Source organism: Crocuta crocuta, unplaced genomic scaffold, assembly GCF_008692635.1.
Source record: "Crocuta crocuta isolate KB4526 unplaced genomic scaffold, BGI_CrCroc_1.0 scaffold548, whole genome shotgun sequence".
In the NCBI taxonomy this organism is placed as follows: domain Eukaryota; kingdom Metazoa; phylum Chordata; class Mammalia; order Carnivora; family Hyaenidae; genus Crocuta; species Crocuta crocuta.
The window spans coordinates 975,207-996,947 of NW_027528725.1; the positions used below are offsets into that span (position 1 = coordinate 975,207).

General features: G+C 39.0%; 1 protein-coding gene across 20 annotated transcripts in view; it reads left to right on the forward strand.

Moving 5' to 3' along the window:
- Window positions 1-21,741, forward strand: part of CLASP1 (cytoplasmic linker associated protein 1) — a 269,221-nt gene that overhangs the window by 108,314 nt on the left and 139,166 nt on the right. For 19 of the 20 annotated variants that reach the window (XM_077755273.1, XM_077755291.1, XM_077755272.1 and 16 more), the window contains exon 8: window positions 9,350-9,417. In XM_077755273.1, the coding sequence (XP_077611399.1) occupies window positions 9,350-9,417 (68 nt within the window). Of the gene's footprint in view, window positions 1-9,349; window positions 9,418-19,727; window positions 19,766-21,741 lie in introns of those variants that run through there. The other variant, XM_077755290.1, reaches the window with a different exon arrangement.

Here is a 21,741-nt window from a genome sequence, read left to right on the forward strand (position 1 = left end):
TGAGATTTGCAAATAAAATCAAACAAAATGTAACTTTTCTCTGACTGCCTTCTTTCACTTACCACAGTCTTCAGAGTTCAGTCACACTGTAGCATGAGTCATTCCCTTCTATCACTGAACAGTTTCACTGTGCATTCATATCACGTTTGTTTATCCCTTCTTCTTTTTTTTTTTTTTTTTATTTTTTTTTTTTTTTTTAATATTTTTATTTATTTCTAGGAGAGAGAGAGCGGGAGAGGGAGAGGGAGAGAGACAGCGTGAGCAGGGGAAGGTCAGAGGGAGAGGGAGCAACAGACTCTGAAACAGGCTCCAGGCTCTGAGCTGGCAGTCAGCACAGAGCCCGACGCGGGGCTCGAACCCACGAACCGCGAGATCATGACCCAAGCGAAAGTCGGACGCTCAACCGACTAAGCCACCCAGGCGCCCCTGTTTATACCTTCTTCTGTTGGTGGGCATGTCTTTCCACCTTTTGGCTATTGTGGATAATGCTGCTGTGAAAATGGCTGTACAGACGTCTCTTACATCCCCTGCATTCAGTTCGTTTGGTTAGATTTCAGAAGCAGACTTGCTGGATCTTATCCTGTTATATTTAATTTTTTTGAGAAACCGCCATGCTGTTTTCCAGAGCTGTGGCACCACAGCTCACCAGCTGTGTCAAAGGTTGTTGTTTTCTGTTTTTGTATTGTTTTATTTTTTGATAATAGCCTTCCTAATGGATATTTCATTGTGGTTTTTAGTGATTTTATTTACCTTTGTTGAAAATCACTTGACCATTAATGTAAGGGTTTCTTTTTGTAATCTCATTCATCTATATGTCTGTCCTACTGGTACCTCACTGTACCAGCTTTGTAGTAAATTTTGAAATCCAAGTGTGTACTTTTCAAGATTGTTTTGGTTATTCTGGGTGCCTTGCAAATCCACATAGATTTTAGGATGTACTTGTCAATTATGCAAAAGGGGAGTATTGCCATCCTAAAAACCTTAAGTCTTCCAGTCCATGAACATGGTGTGTCTTTTCACTTTTTAAAGACTTTATTGACTTTCAACAATTGCTTAGTAGTTTCTAGCAGACAAGTCTTGCACTTCTTTTGGTAAGTTTATATATTTTATTCTTTTGATGCTATTAAAAGCAGATTTTTTTCTAAATTTCAATTGCTGATGGTTCATTTCTAATGCGTAGAAATACAATTGATTTTTAAAATATTGATCTTGAATTTAGCAGCCTTGCTGAAATCCCTAAATGGTTTTGCTATGGACTTCTTCGGTAACAAAATATGTCATCTACCAATAGAGATAGTTTACTTTTTCCTTTCCAATGTGGATGCTTTTTTTCCTTCTTTTTTTGCCTAAAAGCCCTGGCTAGAACTTCCAGTATAATGTTGAATAGAAGTGGTGAGCAGGAACAGCATTGTCCTGTTCCTGATCTCAGGAGGGAAACTTTCAGTCTTTCAACATTGTTAGTTGTGGGGTTTTTTGTATATGACTTTATGAGGTTGAAGGTATTCTATTCCTTGTTTAAAGTGGTTTTTTTTTAATCATGAAAGGATGTTGGATTTTATTAAATACTTTTTCTGCATCTGTTAAGATGATAATACGACTTTTTTCTTCTATTAATATATTAATTGATTTTCAGACATTAAACCAATCTTGTGTTCCTGGGATAAATCCCGCTTTGTCATGGCATGTAATATATGCTGCTGGATACATAAGGAATATTGGCCTGACTTTTCCTTTTATTGTGATGTCTTTCCCTGGTTTTGGAGATATTACTGTACTAGCCTCATAGAATAAATTAGAAAGTGTTCCTTCCCCTTTCTCTAGTTTTAAGGTATTATATATATTTTTTTGTTTAGTTAATGACTTTATTTTTTGGAGCATTTTTAGATGGATAGAAAAACTGGCTGGGAAGTACCGAATTCTTTCTCTCTTCTCTATTTTCCCCCTCCCACTTACCTCCATTTTCATCTGTATTTCACAAGATTTTGTGAATGGTTGGTGCTAATTCTTCTTTAAACATTTGTTAGAATTTACAACTTGTGAAGTCATGTGGACCTGAGTTTTGCTTTAAGAATGTGGGGTTTTGTTTTGTTTTGAAGTTTCATTTATTTAAGTAATCTCTACACCCAGCATAGGGCTGGAGCTCACAACCCAGAGATTAGGAGTTGTGTGCTCCTCCAGCTGAGCCAGCCCAGTGCCCCTAGGGATATTACTAATCCAGACTCTTTACTTGGTTATAGGCCTCTTCATATTTTCTCTTTTTGAGTCTCTTTTGGTAGTTTGTGACTGCCTAGGAATTTGTCCACTTTACGTTATCTGATTTTTAACACACAGTTCAGTTCATAGTTTTTGTTTGTTTTTATTCTTTTTATTTTTGTAAGGATAGTAGTAATGTGCCTTCCTTTATCTTTTAAATTCAGTAATGTGTGTCTTTTTCTTTTCTTTTTTTCTGGCCAGATTAAAGATTTGTCAAGTTTGTTGTTGTTGTTTTTCAAAGAACTAACTTTTGGCTTATTTTTATTGTTTTTCTGTATTTCATATATTTCTGCTTTAATCTTTATTGTTTCCTTCCTTTTGCCTGGTTTGATTTCCCAGTTTTTTAAGGCAGAAAGTTAGGTTATTGATTTAATATCTTCTTTAAAAAATGTTTTTAACGTTTATTTATTTTTGAGAGAGACACACACACAGAGTGTGAGCAGGGGAGAGGCAGAGAGAGAGGGAGACACAGAATCTGAAGCAGGCTGTAGGCTCTGAGCCGTCAGCACAGAGTCTGCTGTGGGGCTCCAACTGAGGAACTGAGAACCCAAGCCAAAGTCAGACCCTTAACTGACTGAGCCACCCAGGCACCTCTAATAGCTTCTGTTTTAATGTAGACAATTGCACCTGTAAATTTCTTTGTAAGTACTACTAAAGCCACATCCCATGTTGTGCATATTGTGTTCATTTTTATTCATCTAAGGGTATTGTTTTAATTTGCCATTTGTTTTAAATCTTTGATCTCTCTGTTATTAAGAGTGTTTTATTAAATTTTATGTTATTGGTGGTTTTCTCATTTTTATTTGTCATTGATTTCTAATTTTATCCTACTACGGTTATAGATAATAATTTCTATGTTCTATGATTTCAGTTCTTTGAAATTTGTTTTAGGCTTATTTTATGTTTTGGCATGTGATCTGCCCTGGAGAATGTTCCACGTGCACTTGAGAAGTATCTGTATTCTGTTGTTAATTATTGAAATGTGTGATATTGAAGTCTCCAATTAATACTGCTTAAGTATTTGTTTTTCTCTTCAGTTCTGTCACTTTTTGCTTCATATATTTTGGAAGATATAATTATTATATCTTCCTGATATGTTGACCCTTTTGTCATTGTAAAATGTCCTCCTTTGTCGCTGGTAGCAATTTTCGTCTTAAAGTCTATGCTGTCTGATAATAGTATAGCCACTCCAGACCTCTTTGAGCACTGTTTGCATGGAATATAGTTTTCTGTCCTTTTAGTTCCTATCTCTTTGTCTTTGTATCTCAACTAAATATCTTGTAGGTCGTATATAGCTGAGTATTATTTATTCAGTATGGCAATCTTTGCCTTTTCAATGGAGTGTTTAATTCATTTATTTAATGTAGTATCAATGAGATAGATTTATTTCTGCTGTTTTGATATTTGTGTTCTATATGTCGTGACTTATTTGTTTCTTCCTCTGTTACTGCCTTATCTTATGTGAAATATATGGTTTTTTTGTGTACCATTTTAATTTTCTTCTTTCACTATTCTTTTTTGGAATTATTTTCTTAGTGTTTGCTCTGGGGATTTCAATTGACATCTTAATTTGTAGCAGCTTAGTTACAATTATTACCCTTAGTTAATTTCAGTATCAAAACTTTACTTTTCTATAGTTTTGTTTTCTCCCCTCCTTTCTTCTGTTGTGTTTATTTATGTCTTTACATATTACAGCTCACCATCACACACAGTTTTATAATTATGGTTTTATGTGGTTTCTCTTTAAGCTATGTAGGAGAAGAGTTAAAAACAACAAAAAAATATATTTATACTGCCTGTTATATTTACCTAGGTTTTATGTTTACCTCTGTAGTTACTTTTACTGGTGTTATCTTTATGTGGATTTGGGCTAACGTATATATGGTCTCCTTTCATTTCAGTCTGAAGGACTCTTCTTTTTTTTGTTTATCTAGGAATGTCTTAAATTCTTCATTTCTCCCCATCCAGAACCTGCAATTTACTCATGTAAAGACTGAAATATCTTTGGTTCAGAGAGGATTCTCAGCTTCATTTTTGAAGGATAATTTTGTTAGATATAGAATTCTTGATTAAGAATTTTAGGTTTTCTTTTTTACACACGTATGTATTCATTTTCAAATTATTGAAGTTGAGATAGACTTAGTTGAGATTTTAAATTTTAAGACTTTGAATATGTCATTCCACTGCCACTTGGTCTCTATTGTTTTCCTTTTCTTTTCTTTGTTTTTTAAAAGAGAAATTATTTATATATCTTATAAAGGATTCTTTGTACACAGTGCGTGGCTTCCCTATTGTTGCTTTCAAGATTTTGTTTTTTCTTTTAGCAGCTGGTTTCTCATGTGTTTAGATTAGGATCGCTTTAAATTTATCCTATTTGGAATTTGTTGAGCTTCTTGAATATGTAGATTAGAATTTTATATAAAATGTGAGAAGTCTTTGGCCATTATTTCTCCATATATTTGTTTTTGTCCATCATTCTCCTTTTTTCTTTTCGTCTCTTTCTGCTATTTCATTATATGTATGTTGGTACGTTGGTATTATAGAAACATGAACTCTTAGGCTCTGTTTTTTTGCTGATTTTTACCATTCTTTTTCTTTTGTTTCTCAGGCAAGATATTGTCCGCTGACTCCTCTTAAAGTTTTCAGCTTTTTTCCTTCTCCCAACTCAAGTTTGTTGTTGAGCCCTCTTGTGAATTTTTTTTTTTAAAGATTTTTAAAAGTAATCTCTATACCCAGCATGGGGCTGCTCAATCCCACAGCCCAGAGATCAAGATTTGCATGCTCTAAGAGCAACTGAACCAGCCAGGTAGCCCATCTACTGAATTTTTTATTTCGGTTTTATACTTTTCATTTCTAGAATCTCTGTAGGATTCTTACATTTTCTGTCTCTTCGATGATTCTCTTTGGTAAGACATTCTTCTATTTACCTTTAGTTCTTTAGAAATAATTTCCTTTGTTTTATTTTCAACATATTTATAATAGTTGTTTTCAAGTATTCATCTCATAAGTCCAATCTCTGGGCTTCCTTTAAGAATAGTTTCTGTTGGGGCGCCTGGATGGCTTAGTCGGTTAAGCGTCCGACTTTCGCTTAGGTCATGATCTCGCGGTTCGTGGGTTCGAGCCCCGCGTCGGGCTCTGTGCTGACTGCCAGCTCAGAGCCTGGAGCCTATTTCAGAGTCTGTATCTCCCTCTCTCTCTGACCCTCCCCTGCTCACGCTCTCTCTCTCTCTCCTAGAAATAAATAAAACATTAAAAAAAAATTAAAAAAAAAAGAATAGTTTCTGTTGACTAAATTTTTTTTTACTCCATATGGGCCATATTTTCTTCTTTACCTGTGTAAATTATTTGTTGAAATAGGTCATTTAAAATAAGGTGGCAACTCTGGAAATCACATTCTGATTTTCTCTGTAGATTTGTTGTTGGTGGTGTTTGTTCCTCCGCTTGTTTAGTAATTTTCCTGAACTAATTCCATAAAGTCTGTATTTAAAAAAATTTTTTTTTTTTTTTTTTTATGTGTACGGCCTCTAAGGTCTCTGCTTAGTCAGCATAGTGTTCAGCTAATGATTCAGCAGGGATTTCCTTGGATGCCTTCAACCAGTCAGTCTCACAGTCTTTGCTGAGTGCTGTCTGTGTTTGCTGGGAATGTTTTCAGTGTTCTGGCGGGCCGTTTATACATCTCTGTCTTCCCCTTCTCTGCCAGCTTGTGCAGGTCAAGGTCAGCCAGAGAGGAGACCTTAGCGTGTCCTCGGGTGCTTTCTCACACTTTCCTACAGTCTTGCACATATGTGTAACCTTCCAGATTCCCTGGAATATGTCACATTTTTTTTCAGAGTCCCCTGTGAGCATCTCAGTCTCCATTTTTGTTTGTAAGGTTTTGGTCAGTGTCTTTGCCCCAGTGATCATCATCTCAGGCAGCTGCCTAGGTAAGCGGTTGTTGCTGATTCTTCTTGATCCTGGCTTCAGGGGCAACAGTGTCTCGTACCAAATGTGCCGTGAGTCAGGTAAAGTTAGACCCTGTGAGTGGGGACTCTGGGGTCCGCCAGACACATCACATCGTTACAGTTGTCTTGGAATGGGGATTTTTATGACGCCCCAGACTTGCGCAGCCCTTCCTAGGGGCTTCGAGGCAGCTGGTTTTCAAATTGTTCGGATTGTGAGGCTGTTGATCTTCAGCTGGTGAGTTCGAGATGGAGATAAGACACAGCAGAACGGTGAAAAGCTTGCTGTCCTTATCAAGATTGAGCAGTTCTCCTTGAAGAGTGCTCCTTGGACTGTTGCAAACCTTTGTTTAATTTCCAGAGCTTTGAAAAACTTGATTCTGACATACTTTGTGAATGTTTTCTTCGCTTCTTTGAAGGAGCAGATTTCCTGTTGTTTGAAGGTCTTTTTCCCTGTTTGCTTTTATAATTACACGATTTTCTTTATCCCTTTGAAAGTATTAATGATATATTTTAAAAATTTCTCATTACTCTTCTTTCCTGTGTATTGGGATTCTGGGGTATGCGTTTGTTCATCTTGGCACTCCCCTTTTCACTTCGAAGCTTTGCTCACGTGTCTTTGAATTGGTTTGTCTGCTCATATTTAAGAGCAGTGGACTAAAAAGTCACTTAGAAGCTCTGAGTATATGGGTGGAGTTTGTTGACTGTGAGCTTACTAGTGCTTTTAGGAGATTATTTTAAATTTGTATTATAAGATAGTCTAGGAAGGAATAATTAGATATTACAGTAAAAAAAATAAAATGCCAGGTGGGCTTGAGGAGTTGAATATACATTTTGAATTCAGAAAAACCAGGGGAAATGGTACTAGTTATTTGTCAGAGTAGTAAAGAAATTTAACTTAAATTTGAGATCCAGAGATTTAACATAAAAAAGTGAAATAAAGCTGGTGGCTTCAGAGAGTAATCATTAGTTACATATTCAGCGTCTTTGAATGTCTAAAACTCCCCCTTTGTGGCTTGTGCAAATTCGTGGGTCCCCGGGAGGCATTTTGTATTGCTCGGTTCAGAGCTCGCAGCCGAAAGCCATTTGTGAGGGATGCTCTGCTGGTGTCAGACTGTCCTGAAGCCAGGTTACCTGTCTCTTGAGGTGGTTGCCTTCTTAGGAGCTGCCAAATGGGCATCGCCAAACAGAGAATGAGGCGCAGCTACCGAGATGGGCATAGGTGGAGGGAAGGGCTTGCCTTCCTGAGGGATTACTGAGTTAAAATGGGGGTACCAACACCAGCAGTCTGTTTAGCATTCTCCTACCTGGATGTTTGGGCCTGCTGGTGGGGGGTAGTGTGGCCCCAGTGATAGACGTTACCATAGACAGAGCCTCTGCGGGCTTGCTCACAGTTGCCATCGATAAGGCGACTGCTGTCCCAGGAACGGATGAAGGACTTGCCCCTTGCAGTAATTTTAGGACCAACCAGGCTAGAGGCGTACCCTGTCCCTCCCTTGCATGCCCACGTCAGAGGGCGCAGCTGTGACACAATAAAGTGGTAAGCTGGTCAGGGCACGCCCTGGCAACCTGTGTAGTGATACTATTTATGCGCTTTTTTATGCCACTGGAGATCTTTGGTGCTTATAAAAGGGAAGGTGATGGAAACATCATAAGAAATTGGTCTAAGGCTTTTTTCCAGATCTTTAGTAACCTCTGGATTTGAAAGTGAGTTTTACTCATATCTGGTCCTCAGGTGACAAATAAGCCTTTTTGTGATTCAGTGTCAACTTTGATTCATTGGTAGGGGCTGCCTGGAGCAGTTTTGAGAAGGATGTTGAAGCCCCATCTGGACTTAGACGGGAAGATGGGCCAAGAAGAGTGATACCTGCCATGGCATGGGGGAAGTGGAGGGACAGTATGTCAGGCTCCTTTACCCCCTTCATTGTACCTCGCTTGGCTGATGTGTATTTTTGGCTCCCCTGTTACTTAGACTGTGACATCCTAAGTAGAAAAGAATGAAGTAGAAGCTGTAGAAGTCAGGAACCTTATACAACGCAGCATCTGGCCAGCTCAGTGCTGGACTCAGTGGATGAACTCTGAAGGAACGGAAACCAGAATGTACGTAGTTTCTGTACCGAGTGTAGAACAGTCTTCACGCAGTGATGGACTCTCCTGCATGACGTGGTGTTTGATGTGTACAGAATACGAGAAGTACACAGTTCCCATCCCTATCCTGAAGGAGGGTCCATTCTAGTTGTCAAGAAGAGACAAACATGTTTGAAATGATGAGAGCTTGTATGATGGGATAGTTTGTAAGCCAGCGCTAAATTTCTAGGCTGGTCCCCGAAATGGTGGTGTAGGTTTGAATACAAAAATATGTTGCTTTTTTCGAATCTCCACCTTTACACTTATTCCAAAATATCTGTGTTTTACTTGGGAAAGCCTAGTTTTTTCTTGACTTTTTCTACCAGGCAAGATTAGCATCCATCTACCCCTCCCCGTTTTCCTCTCATTATTGGTGTCACTAGGATGGAATATTTTGACCGGTTAAGGAAGTTTGTTTTGATTTAAATGTCAAGGTGAAAATGATCCATTAATGGAAAGTGTTGTGTAGATTTTTTTCAGTTAAGGATTATCTAGTCACAGTGTTTGTTTCTAGAGAAATTACTTTAGCGTTTCTGAATTAAGCGTAAGTCACAGAAAAGCCTTTATCTTGTAATGTCAGTGCGTTTGAACAACAGCAGTATGTGCTTAGAAATAGGAGAAATATGCTTTTCATAATGCATACATTTTGTGTAAGGTAGTCAGTTTAATACAGTGTCTGAGAGCATGGGCTCTGGGTTCTTACTCTGAGGGCTGGCATCTCCACCCTAAGTAAGTTATTGGGTCTTGATTTCTTCATCTCTAAAATGGGATGGTAATCTCATAGATGGCTGTCATAAGGATTAAACAGGATTTTTCGGAGCGAGCCCTGAGTCAGTACTTGGTTTATGAGTGCTTAATTACTGTTGGATGTTATTAAAGTAGTTACTGTTTTTGTTATTAAGTGGGTTTGTATCATTGATCTTTATTTTTTGGGAGTGTGATTCAATTTCACTTTAGTGTTTTAATATAATTGACTATAAAAAGTGACTGTTAATAGTTTTTATATGTACATGTGCTTTTTTTTCATACAGGTTAAATGTAATTTTTACAAAATTTGATGAAGTCCAGAAATCTGGAAACATGATCCAATCAGCAAACGGTGAGTAGAAAAGCAATTGTTCTCTTTTTGCCTTTTCAGTTTTAGGTCAGTAATGCTCGTGCTATTTCTGAACAGCTGAATTTGATATCTTGAAAACAGTTTCTAGGTCTGAAGACTTAGCCTCCATTTACCCACTTTCCCAGGCCAGAAGCTGTGAGGTTGTCATTGGCTTGCTTTCGTAGCTCGCCTGGAACTCGTGAGCTGATCCCGTTGGCTGTACTTTTAGAAGTACATGAGGACTTCCTGGGCTCCTGCGGTAGCCGTTGCTCTCCTGGCACCCAGCTGTCGTTCTCTTTTCCCTGTGCTCTCGTGGTAGCATCCCGACCACCGTCCACTGTGACTCTCCCGGTGCCTACGGGCTGTTTCCCGCACAGCCCTCAGAAGAATCCTTCCGTTTTTATTACTTCTTAATTTTTAAAATTTAAGTAGGCTCCACGGCCAGCATAGGGCTCGAACTCACGACCCTGGGACTGAGTCGTTCGCTCTGCCAGCCGAGCCAGCCAGGTGCTCCCAGAGGAATCCTTTTAGAATGTAACTCATGTGATGTTATTCCCCTGTTCGGAGTCGTCCAGAGGTTTTGCACCACACCCAGACCCCAGTTCAGTGACTCCCCGTGGCCAACCAGGCCCTGACATGATCTGACGCTGACCACCATTCTGATGTCCCCTGACGTTCTTCTCCTGGGTTCTCTTGCCTCCACTTCCACTGGCCTCCTTGCTAATTTTAAACTTTCCAAGCGTCTCTTGCTTCAGGGCCTCTGTGCTTACAATTCTTTCTGCTTGAATTCTTTCTGCTTGAAACATTTGTCTGCTGGGTGTCTTCCGGCCCTCCTCCTCGTTCCATCCAGATCTCGGTGCAGACACCCCCATTTCCGAGGTTGGCCAGGATAGCACATCCAGTGTTCTGAAGGTACCTTCATCCTGTTTAGTGTTCCTTCCTCCTGCGTATCACTGCAAAAATGTGTGTTCACGAGGGCAAGAACTTTGTATTATGCCTTTCTTTACCTTTAGTGCCTCAAAAGGTCACTGACATGTGGTATACAGGTTTGCAGTAAATATTGTTGAACAGATAAACAAAATAACTGAGACTTGAATTGTGACTTAACTATTTCTGGTACCTGTAGGACAAGTGGATATTTCTTATGATTCCAGAAGGGGAAGAAAAGATACGTGAATTACTGTATGAGTGAAGTCCTCACAAAGCAGTTGCCAACAAGAACTTTCTCTGACTCTTGGATGCTCCTTGCATCATGGTGATTTCAGAACCTCCCAGGGATCTTAGATCACAGCATAACTTTCACGTTTTGAATATCTTGAGGTTGTAAAAAAGAGTTGTCCTTTTCAGAAAAGTTCTTCCTTGTACATAAGGACAGAACAGTAACAGGATACAGATCTTTTGACTCCTGCTTAGCTGTGTATCTGCCATTATCAAGTGAGGAATTTGTCATTGGATAGTAGGTTTCTTATAAAATGCTTAAAGACCTCTAAACATACTTTCTTTAATTCCCCCTTATTTCTTTTTCATATGTTTGTAAAAAGTATAACAATATTAAGAGGGAAAAAGAATATTTACTATAATTACGGTATCATCAACACATCAGTTTTCACGTTTTAAAAAATTTTTAAATGTTTTTTATTTATTTCTGAGACAGAAAGAGTGTGAGAAGGGGAGGGTCAGAGAGAGAGGGAGACACAGAATCCGAAACAGGCTCCAGGCTCTGAGCTACCTGTCAGCACAGAGCCCGACACGGGGCTCGAACTCACAGACCATGAGATCATGACCTGAGCCGAAGTCAGTTGCCCAACCAACTGAGCCACTCAGGCACCCCAGTTTTCACTTTTTTCATAGTTACTTACAGTTCATTTTCTGTAACTATATAATTTGTATGTAATTTTATTGTGGCATAATTTCTGTATATTGCCTCCTACGTTTTTTTTTTTAAAAAGAGTTTTATTTATTTATTTATTTGGGGGGTGGAGGGGCAGAGAGAGAGAATCCCAAACAAGCTCAACACTGTTAGTGCAGAGCCTGATGTGGGGCTCAATTTCAACGAAACGCAAAATCATGACTGAGCTGAAATTGAGAGTCAAATGCTTGACTGACTGAGCCACCCAGGAACCCCTATTCATTTTTCTTTTAAAGTTTACTTATTTATTTTGAGAGTGAGAGAAAGAGAGCGAGCACATGTGCAAGCAGGAGAGGGGCAGGGACAGAGAATCCCAAGCAGGTTCGACACTGTCAGTGCTGAGCTCAGCGTGGAGCTCGATCCCATGAGCTGTGAGATCACGACCTGAGCTGAAATCAGGAGTTGGATGCTCAACTGGTGGAGGCACCCTGGCACCCCTAAAGATTTATTTATTTATTTATTTATAGTCATCTCTACAGTCAGCATGGGACTCAAACTTAAAACCCGAGATCAAGAGTTGCATGCTCTCCCGACTGAGGGTGCCAGGTGTCCCACCCCTACTTTCGTATACATTTTTGTGTGTGCTTCACAGCCTATCTGTGTTAGAGCTGGGAGCGGAACTCCGGCCCTGGAGTCCTACTGCAATGCTGAGTGGCGCTGCTGGGGTGGCCGGGCAGGGCAGCAGTGGCAAGACATGGGCTTTTAAGTGTGTGTGTGTGTGTATTTGTGTAGTAGGTGTGGTTTCCCAGTGTAAAACTTATTGGTACTGAGGTAGAAAGTACCAGGTAAAGAGGTAGAGGTGGTGGCCGAAAAGTGAGTTTGTGCTTTGTGGCCTGTGTTAGAAATCCTCGCCGTGAAACAGCATCTCACTGTACTGCTGACGCTAGGGAGAAGGACCACACCCGTGCTGGAGGCTTGTCTGGGGGAGTGTGTGTGCACTCTGAGTTTTAATGAACAAGACTCACAGGATTTAATCATCGAGAATGCTAAAATCCTGTGGTATTGGGTGCATCATCATAGCAACATTTTATTCTCAATGTCTACGTGTAAGTATTGCCGCTGCACATCCCTAGATGTATGCATATGTGGCAAAGTGGTAAGACTGAGAAGGAAAAGAGGCACTTTTAGGCATTTGTGATAAAAATAATAGATGGTAAGGAAACTTTAACTCAGAAATTCCTGAAGGTCTTAAAATATCAGCTTTCTGCTGTATATATGTAGTGTTATTTTTTAATTGTTAGAGCCAAAACAGAATAATCTAAGGTGTTTATATCAAGATTTTAGAATTCTTAACCCCAATAAATTTGGTCTCTTTTCTGTAACTTTGAGAGACTGGTAAGATGTTCCGTAGCTGTCAAAAGCAAACTGCTTAATTTCCTTCTTTCCTCGAGTCATTGAGCATCTTGATAGCATAGAGATAGAGATAGTGTAATAAAACCCAAGCCCCCTTCTAATTTGTGGTTTTTGGCCCACCGACTCCCAATGGAGACAGTTTCGTAGCTGCTCTGGACGTCAGACCACTGACTGGTCTGCTTACTGTTTTCTCCGGTTTGCTCCTTATAGAGGTAGACTGTGACCTCTGAACTCCTGTTGGTTCCTGGAATTTTTGTAGATTCCTTGGCATTTTCTGCATAAATAAGTCATCTGCCAGTAGGAACAGTTTTAGCTCTTTGAGATTTATATACTTTTTATTTCTTTTTCTTGCCTTATTGCACTGGCTAGAATTTCCTCCACTACATTAAGTACAAGTGGTGAGAGTAAACAGCCTTATGTTGTTCCCGGTCGTAGGTCTTTCACAACTAAGCATGATGTTAATTGTAGTTTGTTTGCTCTTTAGCGAGATGAGGCAGTTCTCATCTATGCCTATTTAAGTTTTTATCACAAGTGGGCGTTGGATTATTTTCAGAGGAGAAATCATCAGCTTATTTTAAATATTGAGATACAATGGGTGCCTGCGCGGCTCAGTCAGTTAAGCGTCCAACTTTGGCTCAGGTCATGGTCTCACACTTCGTGCCCCGCATCAGGCTTTGTGCTGACAGCTCGGAGCCTGGAGCCTGCTTCGGATTCTGTGTCTCCCTCTCTCTCTGCCCCTCCCCAGCTCATGCTCTGTCTCTTTCTTTAAAATAAATAAACATTTTTTAAAAAGTAATAAATACTGAGATCTAATCTGTACACAAAAATTTACTTTTTAAAGGTGTACAGTTTTACAAAGCTTTAAAAGCGGTGCAGTTATCTAATTCTGTAATATTTTTATAACCCCAGGAGACCTCTGATCATTAGCGCTCCCTGTTTTCTCCTCCCAGGCCCTGGTAACCTGCCTTCTGTCTCTAGGGATTTGTTCATTCAATAGGACATTTTATATAAATGCAGTCATAAAACACATGCCTTTTTGTATATGGCTTCTTTCACCTAGCATAATGGTTTCCGGGTTCATCCATGGGGTAGCATGTATCTGTATTTCATTCCTTTTTATGGCTGAATAATATTTCACTGTTGAATACAGCCTTATGTTTATCCATTTATCAGTTGATGGACATTTGGGTTGTTTCAGCTTTTTGACTTGTGAAGAATGCTACTGTGAGTATTTGAGTGTTTTTATGTGGAGATTTTTTTTTTTTTTAATGTTTTATTTATTTCTAGGAGAGAGAGAGAGAGAGAGAGAGAGACAGAGACAGCATGAACAGGGGAGGGTCAGAGAGAGAGGGAGTCACAGACTGAAACAGGCTCCAGGCTCCAAGCTGGCAGTCAGCACAGAGCCCGACGCGGGGCTTGAACCCACGAACCGCGAGACATGACCTAAGCGAAAGTTGGACGCTTAACCAACTAAGCCACCCAGGTGCCCCATGTGGAGATGTTTTCACTTCCCTTGCTGTGGAATTGCTGGGTCATGTGGTAACTCTGTGTTTAACATTTTGCCTAACTGGCACATAATTTTCTAAGGGTGCACCGTTTTCTATTCCCACCAACAATGTATGGGAGTCGTAATTTATTCACATTTAAGTCGATAACTTGTGATTGTCTGTCTCTTTGATTATAGTCATCCTAGTGGGTATGAAGTGTTGTCATTGTGCTTTTGATTTTCATGACCCTAATGACTAACAGTGCTGAGCATTTTTTCATGTTTGTTAGCCATTTGTAGATCTTGTTTGGAAAAATCTCTGTTGAAGTCCTTTGCCCTTTTTTTTTTCTTAAGGGTTGTTTACGTTTTTATCTTCTCTAATTGAAAGTATTGTTCAACACAATGTTACATTAGTTTTGGATCTACAGCATAGTGATTCGACAGCTCTGTATATTATGCTCACCCAGGTGTAGCCACCATATGTCCTTATACGATACTTTTCCAGTACCATTAACTATATTCCTCGTGCTGTACCTTTCATCCCCACCACTTACTCATTCCATAACTGGCAGCCTGGAAGGGAACCTAACCCATTTTGGCTACTTTTCTACCCCCCTCTCCTTGGCAACCGCCAGTTTGTTCTCTGTATTTATGGCTTTGTTTCTGCTTTTTGTTCCCTTATTTGTTCATTTGTGTTTTAGATTGCACACGTAAGTAAAATACAATATTTGTCTTTTCCTGTCTGACTTATTTCACTTAGCATAATACCATTTAGGTCTATCCATGTTGTTACAGATGGCAAGATCTCATTCCTTTTTATGGCTGAGTATTATTCCATCATGTGTATGCGTGTGTGTATGTGTCGCACACGCACTCACACACGCACCTTGTCTTTATCCATTCATCTCTTTAATCCATTCATTTGGATTGCTTTCATATCTTGGCTATCGTAAATAATGCTGAGGTAAAAATATGGGCGCATATATCTTTGAATTAGTGTTTTTGTTTTCTCTCGGTAAATATTCTAGGATCATATGGTTATTTCTGATTTTTTTGAGGAACCTCCATATTGTTTTCCACAGTGACTGCACAAACTTACAGTCCCATCAAGCATGCACAAGGGTTCTTTTTTCTCTGCAACACTTGCCAACACTTATTATTTCTCGTCTTTTTGAGTCTATCTGTATTACAGGTGTAAGCTGATGTCATAATTATGGTTTCTATTTGCATTTCCCTGATGATTAGTGATGGTGAACATCTTTTCATATATTTGTTGGGCATCTGTANGCTGAGCATTTTTTCATGTTTGTTAGCCATTTGTAGATCTTGTTTGGAAAAATCTCTGTTGAAGTCCTTTGACCTTTTTTTTTTTTCTTAAGGGTTGTTTGCGTTTTTATCTTCTCTAATTGAAAGTATTGTTCAACACAATGTTACATTAGTTTTGGATCTACAGCATAGTGATTCGACAACTCTGTATATTATGCTCACCCAGGTGTAGCCACCATATGTCCTTATACGATACTTTTCCAGTACCATTAACTATATTCCTCGTGCTGTACCTTTCATCCCCACCACTTACTCATTCCATAACTGGCAGCCTGGAAGGGAACCTAACCCATTTTGGCTACTTTTCTACCCCCCTCTCCTTGGCAACCGCCAGTTTGTTCTCTGTATTTATGGCTTTGTTTCTGCTTTTTGTTCCCTTATTTGTTCATTTGTGTTTTAGATTGCACACGTAAGTAAAATACAATATTTGTCTTTTCCTGTCTGACTTATTTCACTTAGCATAATACCATTTAGGTCTATCCATGTTGTTACAGATGGCAAGATCTCATTCCTTTTTATGGCTGAGTATTATTCCATCACGTGTATGCATGTGTGTATGTGTCGCACACGCACTCACACACGCACCTTGTCTTTATCCATTCATCTCTTTAATCCATTCATTTGGATTGCTTTCATATCTTGGCTATCGTAAATAATGCTGAGGTAAAAATATGGGCGCATATATCTTTGAATTAGTGTTTTTGTTTTCTCTCGGTAAATATTCTAGGATCATATGGTTATTTCTGATTTTTTTGAGGAACCTCCATATTGTTTTCCACAGTGACTGCACAAACTTACAGTCCCATCAAGCATGCACAAGGGTTCTTTTTTCTCTGCAACACTTGCCAACACTTATTATTTCTCGTCTTTTTGAGTCTATCTGTATTACAGGTGTAAGCTGATGTCATAATTATGGTTTCTATTTGCATTTCCCTGATGATTAGTGATGGTGAACATCTTTTCATATATTTGTTGGGCATCTGTAGGTCTTTGGGAAATGGCTGTTGAGGTTGTCTGTCCATATTTTTTATTGGATTGACTATTTTTTGGGTGTTTAGTTGTATAAGTTCTTTATTAACTCTGTTGGATGTAACATTTGCAAATATCTTCTCCTATTCAGTAGATTGCCTTTTCATTTTGTCAGTGGTTTCCTTCGTTGTGCAAAAGTTTTTTATTTTGATATATTCCTAATAGTTAATTTTTGCTTTTGTTTCTCTTGCTTAAGGAGACAATCAGCAAAAATGTTGCTAAGGTTGATGTCCAAGAAATTACTGCCTATGTTTTCCTTTATGAGTTTTAGGGTTTCAGGTCTCATTTAGGCCCTTAATCCATTTTTAGTTTATTTTTGTGTGTGGTGTAAGAACATGGTCCAGTTTTATTCTTTTGCATGCAGCTGCCAAGTTTTCCCACCGTCATTTATTGAAAAGACAGTCTTTTCCCCATTGTATATTCTTCCTTTGTTAGAGATTAATTGACTATATAAACATGGGTTTATTTCTAGGCCCTCTATTCTGTTCCATTGATCTGTATGTCAGTTTTTGTTTCAATACCATGCTGTTTTGATTATCATAGCTTTATAGTATATCTTGAAATCTGGAATTGTGGTATCTCCAGCTTTGTTCTTCTTTCTTAAAATTGCTTTGTCATTTAGAGACTTTTGTCGGTCCATACAAATTTTAAGATAATTCTAATTTTGTGAAAAATGCTACTGGTATTTTGGTAGGGTTTGCATTGAATCTATGGATTGCTTTGGATAGAATGAACATTTCAACTATTAATTCTTCCAGTCCATGAGCATGGTATATCTTTTCATTTGTGTTGTCTTCGGTTCCTTCCTTCCTCCCTCTCTTCTTCCCTTCTTTCCTTCCTTCCTGTCTTTCTTTTTGTCTTTCTTTCTTTGGTAAGGTTCAAACCCATGACCCCGAGACCAAGTGTCACACTCCTCTGACCAAGCTAGCCAGATACCCCTTTAGTTTCTTTTATCAGTGTTTTATAGTTTTCAGAATACAGGTCGCTAACCTCTGTAATTTTATTCCTAGGTATTTTTTTCTTTTCAGTGTAATTATGAACGGAATTGTTTTCAAATTTCATTTTCTGCTACTTTGTTATTGGTGTATGGAAGTGCAACAGATTTCTGTACACTAATTTTGTATTCTGCAAGTTTACTAAATTCATTTATAAATTTGCATAGTTTTTTGGGAGGAGTCTTTAGAGTTTTCTGTGTATAGTTAGCATGTCTGTAAACAGTGACAGCATTACTTCTTCCTTACGAATTCGGATGCCTTTTATTTCTTGTTTGATTGCTGTGCTTTGCCCATTTTAAATTGGTATTTGTCTTTTTGTTGTTGGGCCATAAGAATTTTTGGTATATTCTGGATATAAGACTCTTACCAGATAGATGGTTTGCAAATATTTTCCCCCATTCTTTGGCTTTTTTTTTTTTTTTTACTTTCTTGATATTTAAATTTTGATGAAATTTATTATCTTTTTTTTGTTACTTGTGAATAGTAATGCTTTTTGAGTAAGAAATAAAAACTCTGGATTTGAGCTAAGGTGAAAGAAGCTATTAATGTGATAGCAGTACTTATAGGGAAGAGATGGGCTTCATCTTGGATTCTCTTTCTTGACATGTTCAAAATTAGGTTGCTCTGAGATGTGTAATTGAGTGTGTTTATGTAAAACCCATGGCTTAATTTTTTTAAAGCACAGAATTGTGACTACAACAGTAATGGAAAAGCAGCTGAGTAGCAATTGGAAAAGAGTGTCCTATTTGTAATAGAACATTTCATCTTTGTAGGATTCTTTTTTGTTGCTAGGTTACCCGAAGGTCTTTCAGCTTTGAATGGCAAGAGTATGGGAGTTAAAAATATGTTGTTTTATAGATGTTTCTTTTTCTTTTTTTCCATCTACATATAATTAGCAAACCCCTTGAAGCAAAAATTACAGTTTTGTCTCCAGTGGGTTTCAAAAAGCAAATTATTTTCCATGTAAGTTTTTCTCTTAATCACGCAGATGTGCTTATGCTCATGAGAGAATCGAATTTTAAGCATGAAAGAGCCAGTAATTATAGACTAGTCAGTGTCCTTTATCTGCAGCCACTTAATGATCTTTAATTGGATTTGATTGAAGCGAGGTCCGTGGACATTAATTTGGTTGAAAATGTGCAAGCTTTTGAGTTTCTTGAGCAAAGCTGACATGTTTATGAGGAAAGAATGAAAATACTATGCTGGTTAAATCCATGACAATTCCATAATAATTCTGAAGCTAGGGAAAGAGACCAAATATTGATTGCTAACAAACTGTAAACCAAATAACAGATGATCATAAAATTATCAGCTCTTACACGTGCATTTATCTAAGGCACAGTTTCACTGTCACATGCATCCTGCTTTATGTTTTTTTTACTAAAAAAAAAAGTATAATTTGCAAAATGTTTGATATCATTTCTAAGTTGTTGGAAATGAGAAATACCTGTGCAGATCTGAAAGTGAATAGACCAATGTTGAGTTGTTAGGTAAGAGTTGAATTGTTGCCCAGCATAGCTAGGACAAAGCTTTCATTTAAAGCTGGCCTGAGTGTCTTCTTTATTAAGAAGCCAAGCCATTATTATCTCGTGTAGCCTTTAAAAACAGTGACTGTATATAAATGGTTCAGGGTGCTGGTAATGGGTTCCCATCCTCTCGCCTGCCTGTTTATGAGACTCCGTGTATTACAAGGTTTGGGATTCTGGTTTAGTATCTTAGGAAAGTGTTTCCATAGTCATAGGTCTAGGGATCATATGTTACAGGACTAGCAAGTATGCTGTGCTCTTAGGTGACAAGACCGCCTAAAAGAGCCTGGAAGAGACTTCCTGATACCAGTCCACGTAGCTTACATCTGACAGCTTGCTTCATCCTCTGTGTGGAAGTAAGATTGCTTTCTGACTTTCTTACTTAAGGTTTATGTTAGGAATATTCGTCCCTGTTTTTTTCAAGGGGGAAAATTCAGATAGTTAAAACGTTTTTAATACCAGTTTTAAAGATAGCTTTCTCGCGTTAGTAAAGTCAGATGGAGAAGGTTCACCTCCTATGCAGTCCTCCTTTTAAAATAATCACTTAAATATAGTCCAGGCTTTTATTTTGGAATAGGGTGGCAGTTGCCATTGGTGGAGATCACGCTGAAGTCGCGTGGGCGGGGAGTTTGGCTGATGCTGAAGTTGCTGTGAGTAGGGATAGCTTTCAGAGCAGTGTTTGTGTTTACTGTACCAAGATCCCTGACAGTCATGACTACTGGGAAAGGTAGGCTGTTCTAATATATTTTGAAATGCATTTGTAATTATTATTCCTGCTTTGCTAGGAAGTAAATAATATATTTAAGATATTTTACAGTTTCTTTGATAACTACAAATTTGTGGGTGAAGCTGAGGAACAAGAATTGCTGTATTTGCATGTGGGCAGGGAAGAAATGTGAAACCTACAGACGTATCTGTCAACCTTAATGTTGACCCTCGAGAGTGAGGCGAGAGCTTCGAGGGGCGAGGGTAGATGCGTTTCATCAGCTCATGCGCTTTACATTTTTTTCTGCAGCCCTGGTATTCACAGTGTGTGTGGGTTATGAAAATAAACAATTTTGCAATTACCAGACATTCATTACTGAGCATAAGCTCTGTCTCAAAAGGAATCTGCTGGCCAGAGATTTCAAAGATTTTTCAGCAGTGGATGGAGAAGCAGCATAGAACTCAGGGCAGTGCAAGGATGCCGCCTCTGTCTTGAGAATCATTGTTTCGGATTCTTCCTTTCTTATTAAAGACTGCATTTTAAGAATGCAGAAAAGGAACTGTAAAACTACAAAAGAACTGTTTTCCTAAAGCCTTAGTAACTAGCCTTCCATCTCCACGGAGGTCTTGCCCCAGTTTGGGCAGCATTGAAGTGATCTTGAGAGAAGTGTGTGTGCATGGGCTTGTGTTTGAAAAGGTGTAATTTATGTGATACGAACAGCCTGCATGGCAGCCTGCCTTCCTGGGCGAGGGTCTTCCTGGCCAGCTTTTACGTGTTGTGTCTGAAGGGTATTTCCGAGCCCTTCGGCTGAGACAGGTCTTAACAGCAAGTGAAGCCGTGCATGGTAACAGGTGCTCATGTGCCTCCCGCTGTGCTCGTTCGCTCCGTGTGTGCGTCTGTCTGTCTGCAGCTAAATGTGGTTCAGTTTGTCGAAAGCGCTCATGCTAGCAGATGCCGCGTTTCTGCTTGTTATGTTTTAAAACTGAGAATTTAAAGTATACAGGGCTGGCGTTCCTTTTTATTTCGTCCCTCATAGGACTCTTATTCAGGTTAAGCCGCTGTGGGAAATCAATACCTGTGCAGGAGAGTTAAGTAATTCATGTTCTGAAGTGACCTTTTCAAGATCCCTTCGTGTGAGGATTTGAAAATGTGTTTCTTGCAAGTAGCATTTATGTTAGGACGTTGTATTTTGGATTATTTTGTAACAGGGCAAAATAATTACGGGATGGGATTTGACTGTGTTACATGAAAGGCCGCAGAGAAAGCCTGTGGATGTGAGTTTAAAATAAGATTGTTCTTTCACTTGATAATTCCTTTCAAGTTGCCTGCTTCTCATTACCTGAAATGCAGCCTTACTGGATTGGTGACTTTGACCCTAGGAACTGCAAGTGCCATAGGAAGTAAGGACTGACTACAAGCGGCTTCTTGGAGCTGTGGCTTGTTTGAATTTTCCTGTCGATCCACGGATAATAAAGGTCCCATTAACAGTCTGCAAAACAGAATACCAGCCGTTTTACCACCGTGGTGTGTAGAGTATGTTAGTATTTTCAGAGCCCTTTCCTGGAGGTATTTTGGTGGTTTTCGTAATCTTTGAGCAGCTCTTTAGCAAGTACCAGGCAGACTGGCTCTCCGGCACGGACGCCTGAGGTTTGGGGTTGGCTCTCATTGGCTTGGTGGCTGGCGGACAGCAGAGCGCTGGATTTGGCCTTCTTCGACCTCTTTCTCCTGGCAAGCTCAGTGCTTCCCTCCTGCCATCAGGACATAGTGTTGGCTTTGTTTTTCTCTTTGATTCTCAAGTTGTGCAATTTTCAATAGTTGTCTTAGGAAATAATTTAAAGATGAAAGCGTTCAGGGAGATTTTAAAATGGGCAGTTTTAGATGCCTCGGAAATGTGATGCTCCTAATTGGTTTTTTGCCCAGTGAGGGGATGAGGGAGGTAATTCTGGAAGATGAAATTATACTATAAAAGGGAAGAGTTTGTTTTTAAAAGCAGTTCG